General features: G+C 37.0%; 1 protein-coding gene across 1 annotated transcript in view; it reads right to left on the bottom strand.

The window, feature by feature from the left end:
* Positions 1-16,041: 16,041 nt before the first annotated feature.
* Positions 16,042-21,292, bottom strand: part of LOC140281669 (C-type mannose receptor 2-like) — a 54,623-nt gene continuing 49,372 nt past the window's right edge. The window contains exon 6 of the mRNA XM_072376168.1: positions 16,042-16,310. Coding sequence (XP_072232269.1) covers positions 16,042-16,310 — 269 coding nt within the window. The remainder of the gene's footprint in view (positions 16,311-21,292) is intronic.

Genomic DNA, 21,292 nt, shown 5'->3' with positions numbered 1-21,292 from the left:
GATGCTTTTACATCACTAGAATCAACCAAAATAACTACCAAAATATTTGTTCCCTTAAACATAGCTACTGGTGAAGTTAAACTTGTTACCAGTGACCGCTGTGAGTTGTCGTCCACTGCTTCTGACGTTCTCAAACACAGAGAAGAGAATGAATGTGTATTCAGTTCCAGCAGTGAGAGATGAGACTGTGTGAGTTACTGCTCCATCTCCATCTGGTGCACTGATGTTTGTCTCTGTCCCATTAAACTGGAGAACAAAGCTGACATTGTTGTTGACTTTATTCCACTGCAGAGTGATACTGGTCTCATCTTGGGCTGATGGTCTGAAGCTTTCTGCATTTATTGGAGCTGGGAGACAAAATTGAGCAATGAACAATTTAATAAAAACGGTGCATAAAAGCTTTAACATCAAAATGTCTATTTCACATTTCAGTGATGATTATGCTTTGGAGAGAAGTCAGTTGAAGGCGCAATTTTGCAGCTTAATTTTAAGACCATTCTTTAATTAAAGAACATCTCAGGACTTGAAAAGAGATTATAATGCTTAGTTTATGGGGCAATAGAAAATACAACATTATTCAGATGTATGTTGTTCATAAAAACTGATGATATGAAACTTGTTACCAGTGACCGCTGTGAGTTGTCGTCCACTGCTTCTGACGTTCTCAAACACAGAGAAGAGAGTGAATGTGTATTTAGTTCCAGCAGTGAGAGATGAGACTGTGTGAGTTACTGCTCCATCTCCATCTGGTGCACTGATGTTTGTCTCTGTCCCATTAAACTGGAGAACAAAGCTGACATTGTTGTTGACTTTATTCCACTGCAGAGTGACACTGGTCTCATCTTGTGCTGATGGTCTGAAGCTTTCTGCATTTTGTGGAGCTTGAAGAGAAAAAAAGGACAGTAAATTAAGTTAAATGAGGTTTTATAATTAATTTGACATTTTCATCTTGTTCTACATTTTGATATTTGCTGAAGTAGATTTTTTACAGATGCTTTTACATCACTAGAATCAACAAAATGAACTACCAAAATATTTGTTCCCTTAAACATAGCTACTGGTGAAGTTAAACTTGTTACCAGTGACCGCTGTGAGTTGTAGTCCACTGCTTCTGACGTTCTCAAACACAGAGAAGAGAGTGAATGTGTATTCAGTTCCAGCAGTGAGAGATGAGACTGTGTGAGTTACTGCTCCATCTCCATCTGGTGCACTGATGTTTGTCTCTGCACCATTAAACTGGAGAACAAAGCTGACATTGTTGTTGACTTTATTCCACTGCAGAGTGAAACTGGTCTCATTTTGCGCTGATGGTCTGAAGCTTTCTGCATTTATTGGAGCTGGGAGACAAAATTGAGCAATGAACAATTTAATAAACACGGTGCATAAAAGCTTTAACATCAAAATGTCTATTTCACATTTCAGTGATGATTATGCTTTGGAGAGAAGTCAGTTGAAGGCGCAATTTTGCAGCTTAATTTTAAGACCATTCTTTAATTAAAGAACATCTCAGGACTTGAAAAGAGATTATAATGCTTAGTTTATGGGGCAATAGAAAATACAACATTATTCAGATGTATGTTGTTCATAAAAAACTGATGATATGAAACTTGTTACCAGTGACCGCTGTGAGTTGTCGTCCACTGCTTCTGACGTTCTCAAACACAGAGAAGAGAGTGAATGTGTATTTAGTTCCAGCAGTGAGAGATGAGACTGTGTGAGTTACTGCTCCATCTCCATCTGGTGCACTGATGGTTGTCTCTGTCCCATTAAACTGGAGAACAAAGCTGACATTGTTGTTGACTTTATTCCACTGCAGAGTGATACTGGTCTCATCTTGTGCTGATGGCCTGAAGCTTTCTGCATTTTGGGGAGCTGGGAGAGAAAAAAAGGACAGTAAATTAAGTTAAATGAGGTTTTATAATTAATTTGACATTTTCATCTTGTTCTACATTTTGATATTTGCTGAAGTACATTCTTTACAGATGCTTTTACATCACTAGAATCAACAAAATGAACCACCAAAATATTTGTTCCCTTAAACATAGCTACTGGTGAAGTTAAACTTGTTACCAGTGACAGCTGTGAGTTGTCGTCCACCGCTTCTGACGTTCTCAAACACAGAGAAGAGACTGAATGTGTATTTAGTTCCAGCAGTGAGAGATGAGACTGTGTGAGTTACTGCTCCATCTCCATCTGGTGCATTGATGTTTTTTTCTGTACCATCAAACTGGAGAACAAAGCTGACATTGTTGTTGACTTTATTCCACTGCAGAGTGATACTGGTCTCATCTTGTGCTGATGGTCTGAAGCTTTCTGCATTTATTGGAGCTGGGAGAGAAAAGTATCTCAGTGATTATCTTTAGAAATATGGGACTCAAAGATTTGAAGTTGCACCATTTCTGGTACACACCACATCAGCATTATGCTCAAGTAAAGGTCAATATAAAACTACTTGTAGGTGATCATGCAGTTGAAACAACAAACAGCAAATAATTTAGTGATAACGGCGCTCGTACGAGGATCAGAAAAACTATGACATGCTTGTGCTAATATTTATTTGTGTTTACTGATGCTAATGAGAGCTTTTTGCTTCATGATGCAACTGCTGTTTATGATAAAAAGGCAGCAGAGGAAAAATTTGTTCAAAATTTTTTTTATCACGAACATTTTGATAAAAGAACTGCTTCTAAACTTCATAACAAATAACAATGTTGATGTTACGGTACACACAGAATGCAGCTATGCACAGATATTCATTTTCTAAATGCGCTTATTATCAATTATATCTCACCAGTGACAGCTGTGAGTTGTCGTCCACTGCTTCTGACGTTCTCAAACACAGAGAAGAGACTGAATGTGTATTTAGTTCCAGCAGTGAGAGATGAGACTGTGTGAGTTACTGCTCCATCTCCATCTGGTGCACTGATGTGTGTCTCTGTCCCATTAAACTGGAGAACAAAGCTGACATTGTTGTTGACTTTATTCCACTGCAGAGTGATACTGGTCTCATCTTGTGCTGATGGTCTGAAACTGTCTGCATTCAGCGGAGCTAATAAAGGAAAACAGAGTAAAGAGCAATGTTATAAATATAACTCACAAGTGTTAAGCTGCATCATTTCTACTGCACATTATATTTAGCATCTTGTTCGGGAGAGAGCTCATTATAAAAAGCTACATACATATTAATGGTGATCATAAAATGAAAACCACATCTCCCTCCAAAAAAACGTAGAGAATTGTCAATTTATTGGAATCACTTTGATCAACAAAAAACCTCAATATGGTTTGACTAATATTTATTTGAGCTCACTGTAACTGAAAAGAGGTTGTTGCTGCTGTTTACAGCTGCTGTTGATGATAAAATGGTTGCACTTAACTAGAATTACCTGATGAGCAACAGGAACATTTAGAAAAATCTAATGAATGAAAACTTTATCCAAAGAACTGTCTTTAAAATGTATAATATATTAGAGTGTTGAATTTATATCGGACAGAGGAAACACAAGTCAGATATAGTTTGTTCATACAAAACTAATGACATGAAACTTGTTACCAGTGACAGCTGTGAGTTGTCGTCCACTGCTTCTGACGCTCTCAAACACAGAGAAGAGAGTGAATGTGTATTTAGTTCCAGCAGTGAGAGATGAGACTGTGTGAGTTACTGCTCCATCTCCATCTGGTGCACCAACGTTTGTCTCTGTCCCATCAAACTGGAGAACAAAGCTGACATTGTTGTTGACTTTATTCCACTGCAGAGTGATAGTAGTCTCATCTTGTGCTGATGGTCTGAAGCTTTCAGCATTTATTGGAGCTGGGAGAGAAAAGTATCACAGTGATTATCTTTAGAAATATGGGACTCAAAGATTTGAAGTTGCACCATTTCTGGTACACACCACATCAGCATTATGCTCAGGCAAAGGTCAATATAAAACTACTTGTAGGTGATCATGCAGTTGAAACAACAAACAGCAAATAATTTAGTGATAACGGCGCTCGTAGGAGGATCAGAAAAACTATGACATGCTTGTGCTAATATTTATTTGTGTTTACTGATGCTAATGAGAGCTATTTGCTTCATGATGCAACTACTGTTTATGATAAAAAGGCAGCAGAGGAAAAATTTGTTCAAAATTTCTTTTATGATGAACATTTTGATAAAAGAACTGCTTCTAAACTTCCTAAAAAATAACAATGTTGATGTTACGGTACACACAGAATGCAGCTATGCACAGATATTCATTTTCTAAATGCACTTATTATCAATTATATCTCACCAGTGACAGCTGTGAGTTGTCGTCCACTGCTTCTGACGTTCTCAAACACAGAGAAGAGACTGAATGTGTATTTAGTTCCAGCAGTGAGAGATGAGACTGTGTGAGTTACTGCTCCATCTCCATCTGGTGCACTGATGTTTGTCTCTGCACCATTAAACTGGAGAACAAAGCTGACATTGTTGTTGACTTTATTCCACTGCAGAGTGATACTGGTCTCATCTTGTGCTGATGGTCTGAAGCTTTCTGCATTTATTGGAGCTGGGAGAGAAAAGTATCACAGTGATTATCTTTACAAATATGGGACTCAAAGATTTGAAGTTGCACCATTTCTGGTACACACTACATCAGCATTATGCTCAGGTAAAGGTCAATATAAAACTACTTGTAGGTGATCATGCAGTTGAAACAACAAACAGCAAATAATTTAGTGATAACGGCGCTCGTAGGAGGATCAGAAAAACTATGACATGCTTGTGCTAATATTTATTTGTGTTTACTGATGCTAATGAGAGCTATTTGCTTCATGATGCAACTACTGTTTATGATAAAAAGGCAGCAGAGGAAAAATTTGTTCAAAATTTCTTTTATGATGAACATTTTGATAAAAGAACTGCTTCTAAACTTCCTAACAAATAACAATGTTGATGTTACGGTACACACAGAATGCAGCTATGCACAGATATTCATTTTCTAAATGCACTTATTATCAATTATATCTCACCAGTGACAGCTGTGAGTTGTCGTCCACTGCTTCTGACGTTCTCAAACACAGAGAAGAGAGTGAATGTGTATTTAGTTCCAGCAGTGAGAGATGAGACTGTGTGAGTTACTGCTCCATCTCCATCTGGTGCACCAATGTTTGTCTCTGTACCATCAAACTGGAGAACAAAGCTGACATTTTTGTTGACTTTATTCCACTGCAGAGTGATACTGGTCTCATCTTGTGCTGATGGTCTGAAACTGTCTGCATTCTGGGGCGCTAATAAAGGAAAACAGAGTAAAGAGCAATGTTATAAATAGAACTCACAAGTGTTAAGCTGCATAATTTCTACTGCACATTATATTTAGCATCTTGTTCGGGAGAGAGCTCATTATAAAAAGCTACATACATATTAATGGTGATCATAAAATGAAAACCACATCTCCCTCCAAAAAAACGTAGAGAATTGTCAATTTATTGGAACCCCTTCGAACAATAAAAAACCTCAATATGGTTTGACTAATATTTATTTGAGCTCACTGTAACTGAAAAGAGGTTATGCTGCTGTTTACAGCTGCTGTTGATGATAAAATGGTTGCACTTAACTAGAATTACCTGATGAGCAACAGGAACGTTTAGAAAAATCTAATGAATGAAAACTTTATCCAAAGAACTGTCTTTAAAATGTATAATATATTAGAGTGTTGAATTTATATCGGACAGAGGAAACACAACAGTCAGATATAGTTTGTTCATACAAAACTAATGACATGAAACTTGTTACCAGTGACAGCTGTGAGTTGTCGTCCACTGCTTCTGACGTTCTCAAACACAGAGAAGAGAGTGAATGTGTATTTAGTTCCAGCAGTGAGAGATGAGACTGTGTGAGTTACTGCTCCATCTCCATCTGGTGCACTGATGTTTTTTTCTGTACCATCAAACTGGAGAACAAAGCTGACATTGTTGTTGACTTTATTCCACTGCAGAGTGATACTGGTCTCATCTTGTGCTGATGGTCTGAAGCTTTCTGCATTTATTGGAGCTGGGAGAGAAAAGTATCTCAGTGATTATCTTTAGAAATATGGGACTCAAAGATTTGAAGCTGCACCATTTCTGGTACACACTACATCAGCATTATGCTCAGGCAAAGGTCAATATAAAACTACTTGTAGGTGATCATGCAGTTGAAACAACAAACAGCAAATAATTTGGTGATAACGGCGCTCGTACGAGGATCAGAAAAACTATGACATGCTTGTGCTAATATTTATTTGTGTTTACTGGTGCTAATGAGAGCTTTTTGCTTCATGATGCAACTGCTGTTTATGATAAAAAGGCAGCAGAGGAAAAATTTGTTCAAAATTTTTTTTATGACGAACATTTTGATAAAAGAACTGCTTCTAAACTTCATAACAAATAACAATATTGATGTTACGGTACACACAGAATGCTGCTATGCACAGATATTCATTTTCTAAATGCGCTTATTATCAATTATATCTCACCAGTGACAGCTGTGAGTTGTCGTCCACTGCTTCTGACGTTCTCAAACACAGAAAAGAGAGTGAATGTGTATTTAGTTCCAGCAGTGAGAGATGAGACTGTGTGAGTTACTGCTCCATCTCCATCTGGTGCACTGACGTTTGTCTCTGCACCATCAAACTGGAGAACAAAGCTGACATTGTTGTTGACTTTATTCCACTGCAGAGTGATACTAGTCTCATCTTGTGCTGATGGTCTGAAGCTTTCAGCATTTATTGGAGCTGGGAGAGAAAAGTATCACAGTGATTATCTTTACAAATATGGGACTCAAAGATTTGAAGTTGCATCATTTCTGGTACACACTACATCAGCATTATGCTCAGGTAAAGGTCAATATAAAACTACTTGTAGGTGATCATGCAGTTGAAACAACAAACAGCAAATAATTTAGAGATAACGGCGCTCGTAGGAGGATCAGAAAAACTATGACATGCTTGTGCTAATATTTTTTTGTGTTTACTGATGCTAATGAGAGCTTTTTGCTTCATGATGCAACTGCTGTTTATGATAAAAAGGCAGCAGAGGAAAAATTTGTTCAAAATTTTTTTTATGACGAACATTTTGATAAAAGAACTGCTTCTAAACTTCATAACAAATAACAATGTTGATGTTACGGTACACACAGAATGCAGCTATGCACAGATATTCATTTTCTAAATGCGCTTATTATCAATTATATCTCACCAGAGACAGCTGTGAGTTGTCGTCCACTGCTTCTGACGCTCTCAAACACAGAGAAGAGAGTGAATGTGTATTTATTTCCAGCAGTGAGAGATGAGACTGTGTGAGTTACTGCTCCATCTCCATCTGGTGCATTGATGTTTTTTTCTGTACCATCAAACTGGAGAACAAAGCTGACATTGTTGTTGACTTTATTCCACTGCAGAGTGATACTGGTCTCATCTTGTGCTGATGGTCTGAAACTGTCTGCATTCTGGGGCGCTAATAAAGGAAAACAGAGTAAAGAGCAATGTTATAAATATAACTCACAAGTGTTAAGCTGCATCATTTCTACTGCACATTATATTTAGCATCTTGTTCGGGAGAGAGCTCATTATAAAAAGCTACATACATATTAATGGTGATCATAAAATGAAAACCACATCTCCCTCCAAAAAAACGTAGAGAATTGTCAATTTATTGGAATCACTTGGATCAATAAAAAACCTCAATATGGTTTGACTAATATTTATTTGAGCTCACTGTAACTGAAAAGAGGTTATGCTGCTGTTTACAGCTGCTGTTGATGATAAAATGGTTGCACTTAACTAGAATTACCTGATGAGCAACAGGAACATTTAGAAAAATCTAATGAATGAAAACTTTATCCAAATAACTGTCTTTAAAATGTATAATATATTAGAGTGTTGAATTTATATCGGACAGAGGAAACACAAGTCAGATATAGTTTGTTCATACAAAACTAATGACATGAAACTTGTTACCAGTGACAGCTGTGAGTTGTCGTCCACTGCTTCTGACGCTCTCAAACACAGAGAAGAGAGTGAATGTGTATTTAGTTCCAGCAGTGAGAGATGAGACTGTGTGAGTTACTGCTCCATCTCCATCTGGTGCACTGATGTTTGTCTCTGCACCATTAAACTGGAGAACAAAGCTGACATTGTTGTTGACTTTATTCCACTGCAGAGAGATACTGGTCTCATCTTGTGCTGATGGTCTGAAGCTTTCTGCATTTATTGGAGCTGGGAGAGAAAAGTATCACAGTGATTATCTTTACAAATATGGGACTCAAAGATTTGAAGTTGCACCATTTCTGGTACACACTACATCAGCATTATGCTCAGGCAAAGGTCAATATAAAACTACTTGTAGGTGATCATGCAGTTGAAACAACAAACAGCAAATAATTTAGTGATAACGGCGCTCGTACGAGGATCAAAAAAACTATGACATGCTTGTGCTAATATTTATTTGTGTTTACTGGTGCTAATGAGAGCTTTTTGCTTCATGATGCAACTGCTGTTTATGATAAAAAGGCAGCAGAGGAAAAATTTGTTCAAAATTTTTTTTATCACGAACATTTTGATAAAAGAACTGCTTCTAAACTTCATAACAAATAACAATGTTGATGTTACGGTACACACAGAATGCAGCTATGCACAGATATTCATTTTCTAAATGCGCTTATTATCAATTATATCTCACCAGAGACAGCTGTGAGTTGTAGTCCACTGCTTCTGACGTTCTCAAACACAGAGAAGAGAGTGAATGTGTATTTAGTTCCAGCAGTGAGAGATGAGACTGTGTGAGTTACTGCTCCATCTCCATCTGGTGCACTGATGTTTGTCTCTGCACCATTAAACTGGAGAACAAAGCTGACATTGTTGTTGACTTTATTCCACTGCAGAGTGATACTGGTCTCATCTTGTGCTGATGGTCTGAAGCTTTCTGCATTTATTGGAGCTGGGAGAGAAAAGTATCACAGTGATTATCTTTAGAAATATGGGACTCAAAGATTTGAAGGTGCATCATTTCTGGTACACACCACATCAGCATTATGCTCAGGTAAAGGTCAATATTAAACTACTTGTAGGTGATCATGCAGTTGAAACAACAAACAGCAAATAATTTAGTGATAACGGCGCTCGTACGAGGATCAGAAAAACTATGACATGCTTGTGCTAATATTTATTTGTGTTTACTTGTGCTAATGAGAGCTTTTAGCTTCATGATGCAACTACTGTTTATGATAAAAAGGCAGCAGAGCAAAAATTTGTTCAAAATTTCTTTTATGATGAACATTTTGATAAAAGAACTGCTTCTAAACTTCCTAACAAATAACAATGTTGATGTTACGGTACACACAGAATGCAGCTATGCACAGATATTCATTTTCTAAATGCGCTTATTATCAATTATATCTCACCAGTGACAGCTGTGAGTTGTAGTCCACTGCTTCTGACATTCTCAAACACAGAGAAGAGAGTGAATGTGTATTTAGTTCCAGCAGTGAGAGATGAGACTGTGTGAGTTACTGCTCCATCTCCATCTGGTGCATTGATGTTTTTTTCTGTACCATTAAACTGGAGAACAAAGCTGACATTGTTGTTGACTTTATTCCACTGCAGAGTGATACTGGTCTCATCTTGTGCTGATGGTCTGAAACTGTCTGCATTCTGGGGAGCTAATAAAGGAAAACAGAGTAAAGAGCAATGTTATAAATAGAACTCACAAGTGTTAAGCTGCATCATTTCTACTGCACATTATATTTAGCATCTTGTTCGGGAGAGAGCTCATTATAAAAAGCTACATACATATTAATGGTGATCATAAAATGAAAACCACATCTCCCTCCAAAAAAACGTAGAGAATTGTCAATTTATTGGAATCACTTGGATCAACAAAAAACCTCAATATGGTTTGACTAATATTTATTTGAGCTCACTGTAACTGAAAAGAGGTTATGCTGCTGTTTACAGCTGCTGTTGATGATAAATTGGTTGCACTTAACTAGAATTACCTGATGAGCAACAGGAACATTTAGAAAAATCTAATGAATGAAAACTTTATCCAAAGAACTGTCTTTAAAATGTATAATATATTAGAGTGTTGAATTTATATCGGAGAGAGGAAATACAAGTCAGATATAGTTTGTTCATACAAAACTAATGACATGAAACTTGTTACCAGTGACAGCTGTGAGTTGTCGTCCACTGCTTCTGACGTTCTCAAACACAGAGAAGAGAGTGAATGTGTATTTAGTTCCAGCAGTGAGAGATGAGACTGTGTGAGTTACTGCTCCATCTCCATCTGGTGCACTGATGTTTGTCTCTGCACCATTAAACTGGAGAACAAAGCTGACATTGTTGTTGACTTTATTCCACTGCAGAGTGATACTAGTCTCATCTTGTGCTGATGGTCTGAAGCTTTCTGCATTTATTGGAGCTGGGAGAGAAAAGTATCACAGTGATTATCTTTACAAATATGGGACTCAAAGATTTGAAGTTGCACCATTTCTGGTACACACTACATCAGCATTATGCTCAGGCAAAGGTCAATATAAAACTACTTGTAGGTGATCATGCAGTTGAAACAACAAACAGCAAATAATTTAGTGATAACGGCGCTCGTAGGAGGATCAGAAAAACTATGACATGCTTGTGCTAATATTTATTTGTGTTTACTGATGCTAATGAGAGCTATTTGCTTCATGATGCAACTGCTGTTTATGATAAAAAGGCAGCAGAGGAAAAATTTGTTCAAAATTTTTTTTATGACGAACATTTTGATAAAAGAACTGCTTCTAAACTTCCTAACAAATAACAATGTTGATGTTACGGTACACACAGAATGCAGCTATGCACAGATATTCATTTTCTAAATGCGCTTATTATCAATTATATCTCACCAGAGACAGCTGTGAGTTGTCGTCCACTGCTTCTGACGTTCTCAAACACAGAGAAGAGAGTGAATGTGTATTTAGTTCCAGCAGTGAGAGATGAGACTGTGTGAGTTACTGCTCCATCTCCATCTGGTGCATTGATGTTTTTTTCTGTACCATCAAACTGGAGAACAAAGCTGACATTGTTGTTGACTTTATTCCACTGCAGAGTGATACTGGTCTCATCTTGTGCTGATGGTCTGAAACTGTCTGCATTCTGGGGCGCTAATAAAGGAAAACAGAGTAAAGAGCAATGTTATAAATATAACTCACAAGTGTTAAGCTGCATCATTTCTACTGCACATTATATTTAGCATCTTGTTCGGGAGAGAGCTCATTATAAAAAGCTACATACATATTAATGGTGATCATAAAATGAAAACCACATCTCCCTCCAAAAAAACGTAGAGAATTGTCAATTTATTGGAATCACTTGGATCAACAAAAAACCTCAATATGGTTTGACTAATATTTATTTGAGCTCACTGTAACTGAAAAGAGGTTATGCTGCTGTTTACAGCTGCTGTTGATGATAAAATGGTTGCACTTAACTAGAATGACCTGATGAGCAACAGGAACATTTAGAAAAATCTAATGAATGAAAACTTTATCCAAAGAACTGTCTTTAAAATGTATAATATATTAGAGTGTTGAATTTATATCGGACAGAGGAAACACAAGTCAGATATAGTTTGTTCATACAAAACTAATGACATGAAACTTGTTACCAGTGACAGCTGTGAGTTGTCGTCCACTGCTTCTGACGTTCTCAAACACAGAGAAGAGAGTGAATGTGTATTTAGTTCCAGCAGTGAGAGATGAGACTGTGTGAGTTACTGCTCCATCTCCATCTGGTGCACTGATGTTTGTCTCTGTCCCATTAAACTGGAGAACAAAGCTGACATTGTTGTTGACTTTATTCCACTGCAGAGTGATACTGGTCTCATCTTGTGCTGATGGTCGGAAGCTTTCTGCATTTATTGGAGCTGGGAGAGAAAAGTATCACAGTGATTATCTTTACAAATATGGGACTCAAAGATTTGAAGTTGCATCATTTCTGGTACACACCACATCAGCATTATGCTCAGGCAAAGGTCAATATAAAACTACTTGTAGGTGATCATGCAGTTGAAACAACAAACAGCAAATAATTTAGTGATAACGGCGCTCGTACGAGGATCAGAAAAACTATGACATGCTTGTGCTAATATTTATTTGTGTTTACTGGTGCTAATGAGAGCTATTTGCTTCATGATGCAACTGCTGTTTATGATAAAAAGGCAGCAGAGGAAAAATTTGTTCAAAATTTCTTTTATGATGAACATTTTGATAAAAGAACTGCTTCTAAACTTCCTAACAAATAACAATGTTGATGTTACGGTACACACAGAATGCAGCTATGCACAGATATTCATTTTCTAAATGCGCTTATTATCAATTATATCTCACCAGTGACAGCTGTGAGTTGTCGTCCACTGCTTCTGACGTTCTCAAACACAGAGAAGAGAGTGAATGTGTATTTAGTTCCAGCAGTGAGAGATGAGACTGTGTGAGTTACTGCTCCATCTCCATCTGGTGCATTGATGTTTTTTTCTGTACCATCAAACTGGAGAACAAAGCTGACATTGTTGTTGACTTTATTCCACTGCAGAGTGATACTGGTCTCATCTTGTGCTGATGGTCTGAAACTGTCTGCATTCTGGGGAGCTAATAAAGGAAAACAGAGTAAAGAGCAATGTTATAAATATAACTCACAAGTGTTAAGCTGCATCATTTCTACTGCACATTATATTTAGCATCTTGTTCGGGAGAGAGCTCATTATAAAAAGCTACATACATATTAATGGTGATCATAAAATGAAAACCACATCTCCCTCCAAAAAAACGTAGAGAATTGTCAATTTATTGGAATCACTTGGATCAACAAAAAACCTCAATATGGTTTGACTAATATTTATTTGAGCTCACTGTAACTGAAAAGAGGTTATGCTGCTGTTTACAGCTGCTGTTGATGATAAAATGGTTGCACTTAACTAGAATTACCTGATGAGCAACAGGAACGTTTAGAAAAATCTAATGAATGAAAACTTTATCCAAAGAACTGTCTTTAAAATGTATAATATATTAGAGTGTTGAATTTATATCGGACAGAGGAAATACAAGTCAGATATAGTTTGTTCATACAAAACTAATGACATGAAACTTGTTACCAGTGACAGCTGTGAGTTGTCGTCCACTGCTTCTGACGCTCTCAAACACAGAGAAGAGAGTGAATGTGTATTTAGTTCCAGCAGTGAGAGATGAGACTGTGTGAGTTACTGCTCCATCTCCATCTGGTGCACTGATGTTTGTCTCTGTCCCATTAAACTGGAGAACAAAGCTGACATTGTTGTTGACTTTATTCCACTGCAGAGTGATACTGGTCTCATCTTGTGCTGATGGTCGGAAGCTTTCTGCATTTATTGGAGCTGGGAGAGAAAAGTATCACAGTGATTATCTTTACAAATATGGGACTCAAAGATTTGAAGTTGCATCATTTCTGGTACACACCACATCAGCATTATGCTCAGGCAAAGGTCAATATAAAACTACTTGTAGGTGATCATGCAGTTGAAACAACAAACAGCAAATAATTTAGTGATAACGGCGCTCGTACGAGGATCAGAAAAACTATGACATGCTTGTGCTAATATTTATTTGTGTTTACTGGTGCTAATGAGAGCTATTTGCTTCATGATGCAACTGCTGTTTATGATAAAAAGGCAGCAGAGGAAAAATTTGTTCAAAATTTCTTTTATGATGAACATTTTGATAAAAGAACTGCTTCTAAACTTCCTAACAAATAACAATGTTGATGTTACGGTACACACAGAATGCAGCTATGCACAGATATTCATTTTCTAAATGCGCTTATTATCAATTATATCTCACCAGTGACAGCTGTGAGTTGTCGTCCACTGCTTCTGACGTTCTCAAACACAGAGAAGAGAGTGAATGTGTATTTAGTTCCAGCAGTGAGAGATGAGACTGTGTGAGTTACTGCTCCATCTCCATCTGGTGCATTGATGTTTTTTTCTGTACCATCAAACTGGAGAACAAAGCTGACATTGTTGTTGACTTTATTCCACTGCAGAGTGATACTGGTCTCATCTTGTGCTGATGGTCTGAAACTGTCTGCATTCTGGGGAGCTAATAAAGGAAAACAGAGTAAAGAGCAATGTTATAAATATAACTCACAAGTGTTAAGCTGCATCATTTCTACTGCACATTATATTTAGCATCTTGTTCGGGAGAGAGCTCATTATAAAAAGCTACATACATATTAATGGTGATCATAAAATGAAAACCACATCTCCCTCCAAAAAAACGTAGAGAATTGTCAATTTATTGGAATCACTTGGATCAACAAAAAACCTCAATATGGTTTGACTAATATTTATTTGAGCTCACTGTAACTGAAAAGAGGTTATGCTGCTGTTTACAGCTGCTGTTGATGATAAATTGGTTGCACTTAACTAGAATTACCTGATGAGCAACAGGAACATTTAGAAAAATCTAATGAATGAAAACTTTATCCAAAGAACTGTCTTTAAAATGTATAATATATTAGAGTGTTGAATTTATATCGGAGAGAGGAAATACAAGTCAGATATAGTTTGTTCATACAAAACTAATGACATGAAACTTGTTACCAGTGACAGCTGTGAGTTGTCGTCCACTGCTTCTGACGTTCTCAAACACAGAGAAGAGAGTGAATGTGTATTTAGTTCCAGCAGTGAGAGATGAGACTGTGTGAGTTACTGCTCCATCTCCATCTGGTGCACTGATGTTTGTCTCTGTCCCATTAAACTGGAGAACAAAGCTGACATTGTTGTTGACTTTATTCCACTGCAGAGTGATACTGGTCTCATTTTGTGCTGATGGTCTGAAGCTTTCTGCATTTATTGGAGCTGGGAGAGAAAAGTATCACAGTGATTATCTTTACAAATATGGGACTCAAAGATTTGAAGCTGAACCATTTCTGGTACACACTACATCAGCATTATGCTCAGGTAAAGGTCAATATAAAACTACTTGTAGGTGATCATGCAGTTGAAACAACAAACAGCAAATAATTTAGTGATAACGGCGCTCGTAGGAGGATCAGAAAAACTATGACATGCTTGTGCTAATATTTATTTGTGTTTACTGATGCTAATGAGAGCTATTTGCTTCATGATGCAACTACTGTTTATGATAAAAAGGCAGCAGAGGAAAAATTTGTTCAAAATTTCTTTTATGATGAACATTTTGATAAAAGAACTGCTTCTAAACTTCCTAACAAATAACAATGTTGATGTTACGGTACACACAGAATGCAGCTATGCACAGATATTCATTTTCTAAATGCACTTATTATCAATTATATCTCACCAGTGACAGCTGTGAGTTGTCGTCCACTGCTTCTGACGTTCTCAAACACAGAGAAGAGACTGAATGTGTATTTAGTTCCAGCAGTGAGAGATGAGACTGTGTGAGTTACTGCTCCATCTCCATCTGGTGCACTGATGTTTGTCTCTGCACCATTAAACTGGAGAACAAAGCTGACATTGTTGTTGACTTTATTCCACTGCAGAGTGATACTGGTCTCATCTTGTGCTGATGGTCTGAAGCTTTCTGCATTTATTGGAGCTGGGAGAGAAAAGTATCACAGTGATTATCTTTACAAATATGGGACTCAAAGATTTGAAGTTGCACCATTTCTGGAACACACTACATCAGCATTATGCTCAGGTAAAGGTCAATATAAAACTACTTGTAGGTGATCATGCAGTTGAAACAACAAACAGCAAATAATTTAGTGATAACGGCGCTTGTAGGAGGATCAGAAAAACTATGACATGCTTGTGCTAATATTTATTTGTGTTTACTGATGCTAATGAGAGCTATTTGCTTCATGATGCAACTACTGTTTATGATAAAAAGGCAGCAGAGGAAAAATTTGTTCAAAATTTCTTTTATGATGAACATTTTGATAAAAGAACTGCTTCTAAACTTCCTAACAAATAACAATGTTGATGTTACGGTACACACAGAATGCAGCTATGCACAGATATTCATTTTCTAAATGCACTTATTATCAATTATATCTCACCAGTGACAGCTGTGAGTTGTCGTCCACTGCTTCTGACGCTCTCAAACACAGAGAAGAGAGTGAATGTGTATTTAGTTCCAGCAGTGAGAGATGAGACTGTGTGAGTTACTGCTCCATCTCCATCTGGTGCACCAATGTTTGTCTCTGTACCATCAAACTGGAGAACAAAGCTGACATTTTTGTTGACTTTATTCCACTGCAGAGTGATACTGGTCTCATCTTGTGCTGATGGTCTGAAGCTTTCTGCATTCTGGGGCGCTAATAAAGGAAAACAGAGTAAAGAGCAATGTTATAAATAGAACTCACAAGTGTTAAGCTGCATCATTTCTACTGCACATTATATTTAGCATCTTGTTCGGGAGAGAGCTCATTATAAAAAGCTACATACATATTAATGGTGATCATAAAATGAAAACCACATCTCCCTCCAAAAAAACGTAGAGAATTGTCAATTTATTGGAACCCCTTCGAACAATAAAAAACCTCAATATGGTTTGACTAATATTTATTTGAGCTCACTGTAACTGAAAAGAGGTTATGCTGCTGTTTACAGCTGCTGTTGATGATAAAATGGTTGCACTTAACTAGAATTACCTGATGAGCAACAGGAACGTTTAGAAAAATCTAATGAATGAAAACTTTATCCAAAGAACTGTCTTTAAAATGTATAATATATTAGAGTGTTGAATTTATATCGGACAGAGGAAACACAACAGTCAGATATAGTTTGTTCATACAAAACTAATGACATGAAACTTGTTACCAGTGACAGCTGTGAGTTGTCGTCCACTGCTTCTGACATTCTCAAACACAGAGAAGAGAGTGAATGTGTATTTAGTTCCAGCAGTGAGAGATGAGACTGTGTGAGTTACTGCTCCATCTCCATCTGGTGCACTGATGTTTTTTTCTGTACCATCAAACTGGAGAACAAAGCTGACATTGTTGTTGACTTTATTCCACTGCAGAGTGATACTGGTCTCATCTTGTGCTGATGGTCTGAAGCTTTCTGCATTTATTGGAGCTGGGAGAGAAAAGTATCTCAGTGATTATCTTTAGAAATATGGGACTCAAAGATTTGAAGCTGCACCATTTCTGGTACACACTACATCAGCATTATGCTCAGGCAAAGGTCAATATAAAACTACTTGTAGGTGATCATGCAGTTGAAACAACAAACAGCAAATAATTTAGAGATAACGGCGCTCGTACGAGGATCAGAAAAACTATGACATGCTTGTGCTAATATTTATTTGTGTTTACTGGTGCTAATGAGAGCTTTTTGCTTCATGATGCAACTGCTGTTTATGATAAAAAGGCAGCAGAGGAAAAATTTGTTCAAAATTTTTTTTATGACGAACATTTTGATAAAAGAACTGCTTCTAAACTTCATAACAAATAACAATATTGATGTTACGGTACACACAGAATGCTGCTATGCACAGATATTCATTTTCTAAATGCGCTTATTATCAATTATATCTCACCAGTGACAGCTGTGAGTTGTCGTCCACTGCTTCTGACGTTCTCAAACACAGAGAAGAGAGTGAATGTGTATTTAGTTCCAGCAGTGAGAGATGAGACTGTGTGAGTTACTGCTCCATCTCCATCTGGTGCACTGACGTTTGTCTCTGCACCATCAAACTGGAGAACAAAGCTGACATTGTTGTTGACTTTATTCCACTGCAGAGTGATACTAGTCTCATCTTGTGCTGATGGTCTGAAGCTTTCAGCATTTATTGGAGCTGGGAGAGAAAAGTATCACAGTGATTATCTTTACAAATATGGGACTCAAAGATTTGAAGTTGCATCATTTCTGGTACACACTACATCAGCATTATGCTCAGGTAAAGGTCAATATAAAACTACTTGTAGGTGATCATGCAGTTGAAACAACAAACAGCAAATAATTTAGAGATAACGGCGCTCGTAGGAGGATCAGAAAAACTATGACATGCTTGTGCTAATATTTTTTTGTGTTTACTGATGCTAATGAGAGCTTTTTGCTTCATGATGCAACTGCTGTTTATGATAAAAAGGCAGCAGAGGAAAAATTTGTTCAAAATTTTTTTTATGACGAACATTTTGATAAAAGAACTGCTTCTAAACTTCATAACAAATAACAATGTTGATGTTACGGTACACACAGAATGCAGCTATGCACAGATATTCATTTTCTAAATGCGCTTATTATCAATTATATCTCACCAGAGACAGCTGTGAGTTGTCGTCCACTGCTTCTGACGCTCTCAAACACAGAGAAGAGAGTGAATGTGTATTTATTTCCAGCAGTGAGAGATGAGACTGTGTGAGTTACTGCTCCATCTCCATCTGGTGCATTGATGTTTTTTTCTGTACCATCAAACTGGAGAACAAAGCTGACATTGTTGTTGACTTTATTCCACTGCAGAGTGATACTGGTCTCATCTTGTGCTGATGGTCTGAAACTGTCTGCATTCTGGGGCGCTAATAAAGGAAAACAGAGTAAAGAGCAATGTTATAAATATAACTCACAAGTGTTAAGCTGCATCATTTCTACTGCACATTATATTTAGCATCTTGTTCGGGAGAGAGCTCATTATAAAAAGCTACATACATATTAATGGTGATCATAAAATGAAAACCACATCTCCCTCCAAAAAAACGTAGAGAATTGTCAATTTATTGGAATCACTTGGATCAATAAAAAACCTCAATATGGTTTGACTAATATTTATTTGAGCTCACTGTAACTGAAAAGAGGTTATGCTGCTGTTTACAGCTGCTGTTGATGATAAAATGGTTGCACTTAACTAGAATTACCTGATGAGCAACAGGAACATTTAGAAAAATCTAATGAATGAAAACTTTATCCAAATAACTGTCTTTAAAATGTATAATATATTAGAGTGTTGAATTTATATCGGACAGAGGAAACACAAGTCAGATATAGTTTGTTCATACAAAACTAATGACATGAAACTTGTTACCAGTGACAGCTGTGAGTTGTCGTCCACTGCTTCTGACGCTCTCAAACACAGAGAAGAGAGTGAATGTGTATTTAGTTCCAGCAGTGAGAGATGAGACTGTGTGAGTTACTGCTCCATCTCCATCTGGTGCACTGATGTTTGTCTCTGTCCCATTAAACTGGAGAACAAAGCTGACATTGTTGTTGACTTTATTCCACTGCAGAGTGATACTGGTCTCATCTTGTGCTGATGGTCTGAAGCTTTCTGCATTTATTGGAGCTGGGAGAGAAAAGTATCACAGTGATTATCTTTACAAATATGGGACTCAAAGATTTGAAGTTGCACCATTTCTGGTACACACTACATCAGCATTATGCTCAGGCAAAGGTCAATATAAAACTACTTGTAGGTGATCATGCAGTTGAAACAACAAACAGCAAATAATTTAGTGATAACGGCGCTCGTACGAGGATCAAAAAAACTATGACATGCTTGTGCTAATATTTATTTGTGTTTACTGGTGCTAATGAGAGCTTTTTGCTTCATGATGCAACTGCTGTTTATGATAAAAAGGCAGCAGAGGAAAAATTTGTTCAAAATTTTTTTTATCACGAACATTTTGATAAAAGAACTGCTTCTAAACTTCATAACAAATAACAATGTTGATGTTACGGTACACACAGAATGCAGCTATGCACAGATATTCATTTTCTAAATGCGCTTATTATCAATTATATCTCACCAGAGACAGCTGTGAGTTGTAGTCCACTGCTTCTGACGTTCTCAAACACAGAGAAGAGAGTGAATGTGTATTTAGTTCCAGCAGTGAGAGATGAGACTGTGTGAGTTACTGCTCCATCTCCATCTGGTGCATTGATGTTTTTTTCTGTACCATCAAACTGGAGAACAAAGCTGACATTGTTGTTGACTTTATTCCACTGCAGAGTGATACTGGTCTCATCTTGTGCTGATGGTCTGAAGCTTTCTGCATTTATTGGAGCTGGGAGAGAAAAGTATCACAGTGATTATCTTTAGAAATATGGGACTCAAAGATTTGAAGGTGCATCATTTCTGGTACACACCACATCAGCATTATGCTCAGGTAAAGGTCAATATTAAACTACTTGTAGGTGATCATGCAGTTGAAACAACAAACAGCAAATAATTTAGTGATAACGGCGCTCGTACGAGGATCAGAAAAACTATGACATGCTTGTGCTAATATTTATTTGTGTTTACTGGTGCTAATGAGAGCTTTTAGCTTCATGATGCAACTACTGTTTATGATAAAAAGGCAGCAGAGCAAAAATTTGTTCAAAATTTCTTTTATGATGAACATTTTGATAAAAGAACTGCTTCTAAACTTCCTAACAAATAACAATGTTGATGTTACGGTACACACAGAATGCAGCTATGCACAGATATTCATTTTCTAAATGCGCTTATTATCAATTATATCTCACCAGTGACAGCTGTGAGTTGTCGTCCACTGCTTCTGACATTCTCAAACACAGAGAAGAGAGTGAATGTGTATTTAGTTCCAGCAGTGAGAGATGAGACTGTGTGAGTTACTGCTCCATCTCCATCTGGTGCATTGATGTTTTTTTCTGTACCATTAAACTGGAGAACAAAGCTGACATTGTTGTTGACTTTATTCCACTGCAGAGTGATACTGGTCTCATCTTGTGCTGATGGTCTGAAACTGTCTGCATTCAGCGGAGCTAATAAAGGAAAACAGAGTAAAGAGCAATGTTATAAATAGAACTCACAAGTGTTAAGCTGCATCATTTCTACTGCACATTATATTTAGCATCTTGTTCGGGAGAGAGCTCATTATAAAAAGCTACATACATATTAATGGTGATCATAAAATGAAAACCACATCTCCCTCCAAAAAAACGTAGAGAATTGTCAATTTATTGGAATCACTTGGATCAACAAAAAACCTCAATATGGTTTGACTAATATTTATTTGAGCTCACTGTAACTGAAAAGAGGTTATGCTGCTGTTTACAGCTGCTGTTGATGATAAAATGGTTGCACTTAACTAGAATTACCTGATGAGCAACAGGAATATTTAGAAAAATCTAATGAATGAAAACTTTATCCAAAGAACTGTCTTTAAAATGTATAATATATTAGAGTGTTGAATTTATATCGGAGAGAGGAAATACAAGTCAGATATAGTTTGTTCATACAAAACTAATGACATGAAACTTGTTACCAGTGACAGCTGTGAGTTGTCGTCCACTGCTTCTGACGTTCTCAAACACAGAGAAGAGAGTGAATGTGTAT

The sequence above is a fragment of the Leuresthes tenuis genome, unplaced genomic scaffold (genome assembly GCF_036924035.1).
Source record: "Leuresthes tenuis unplaced genomic scaffold, fLeuTen1.0.hap1 SCAF_22, whole genome shotgun sequence".
Taxonomy (NCBI): Eukaryota; Metazoa; Chordata; class Actinopteri; order Atheriniformes; family Atherinopsidae; genus Leuresthes; species Leuresthes tenuis.
Note: the sequence above shows the minus strand (reverse complement) of the source record. Positions and strands in the feature narration are given on the sequence as shown.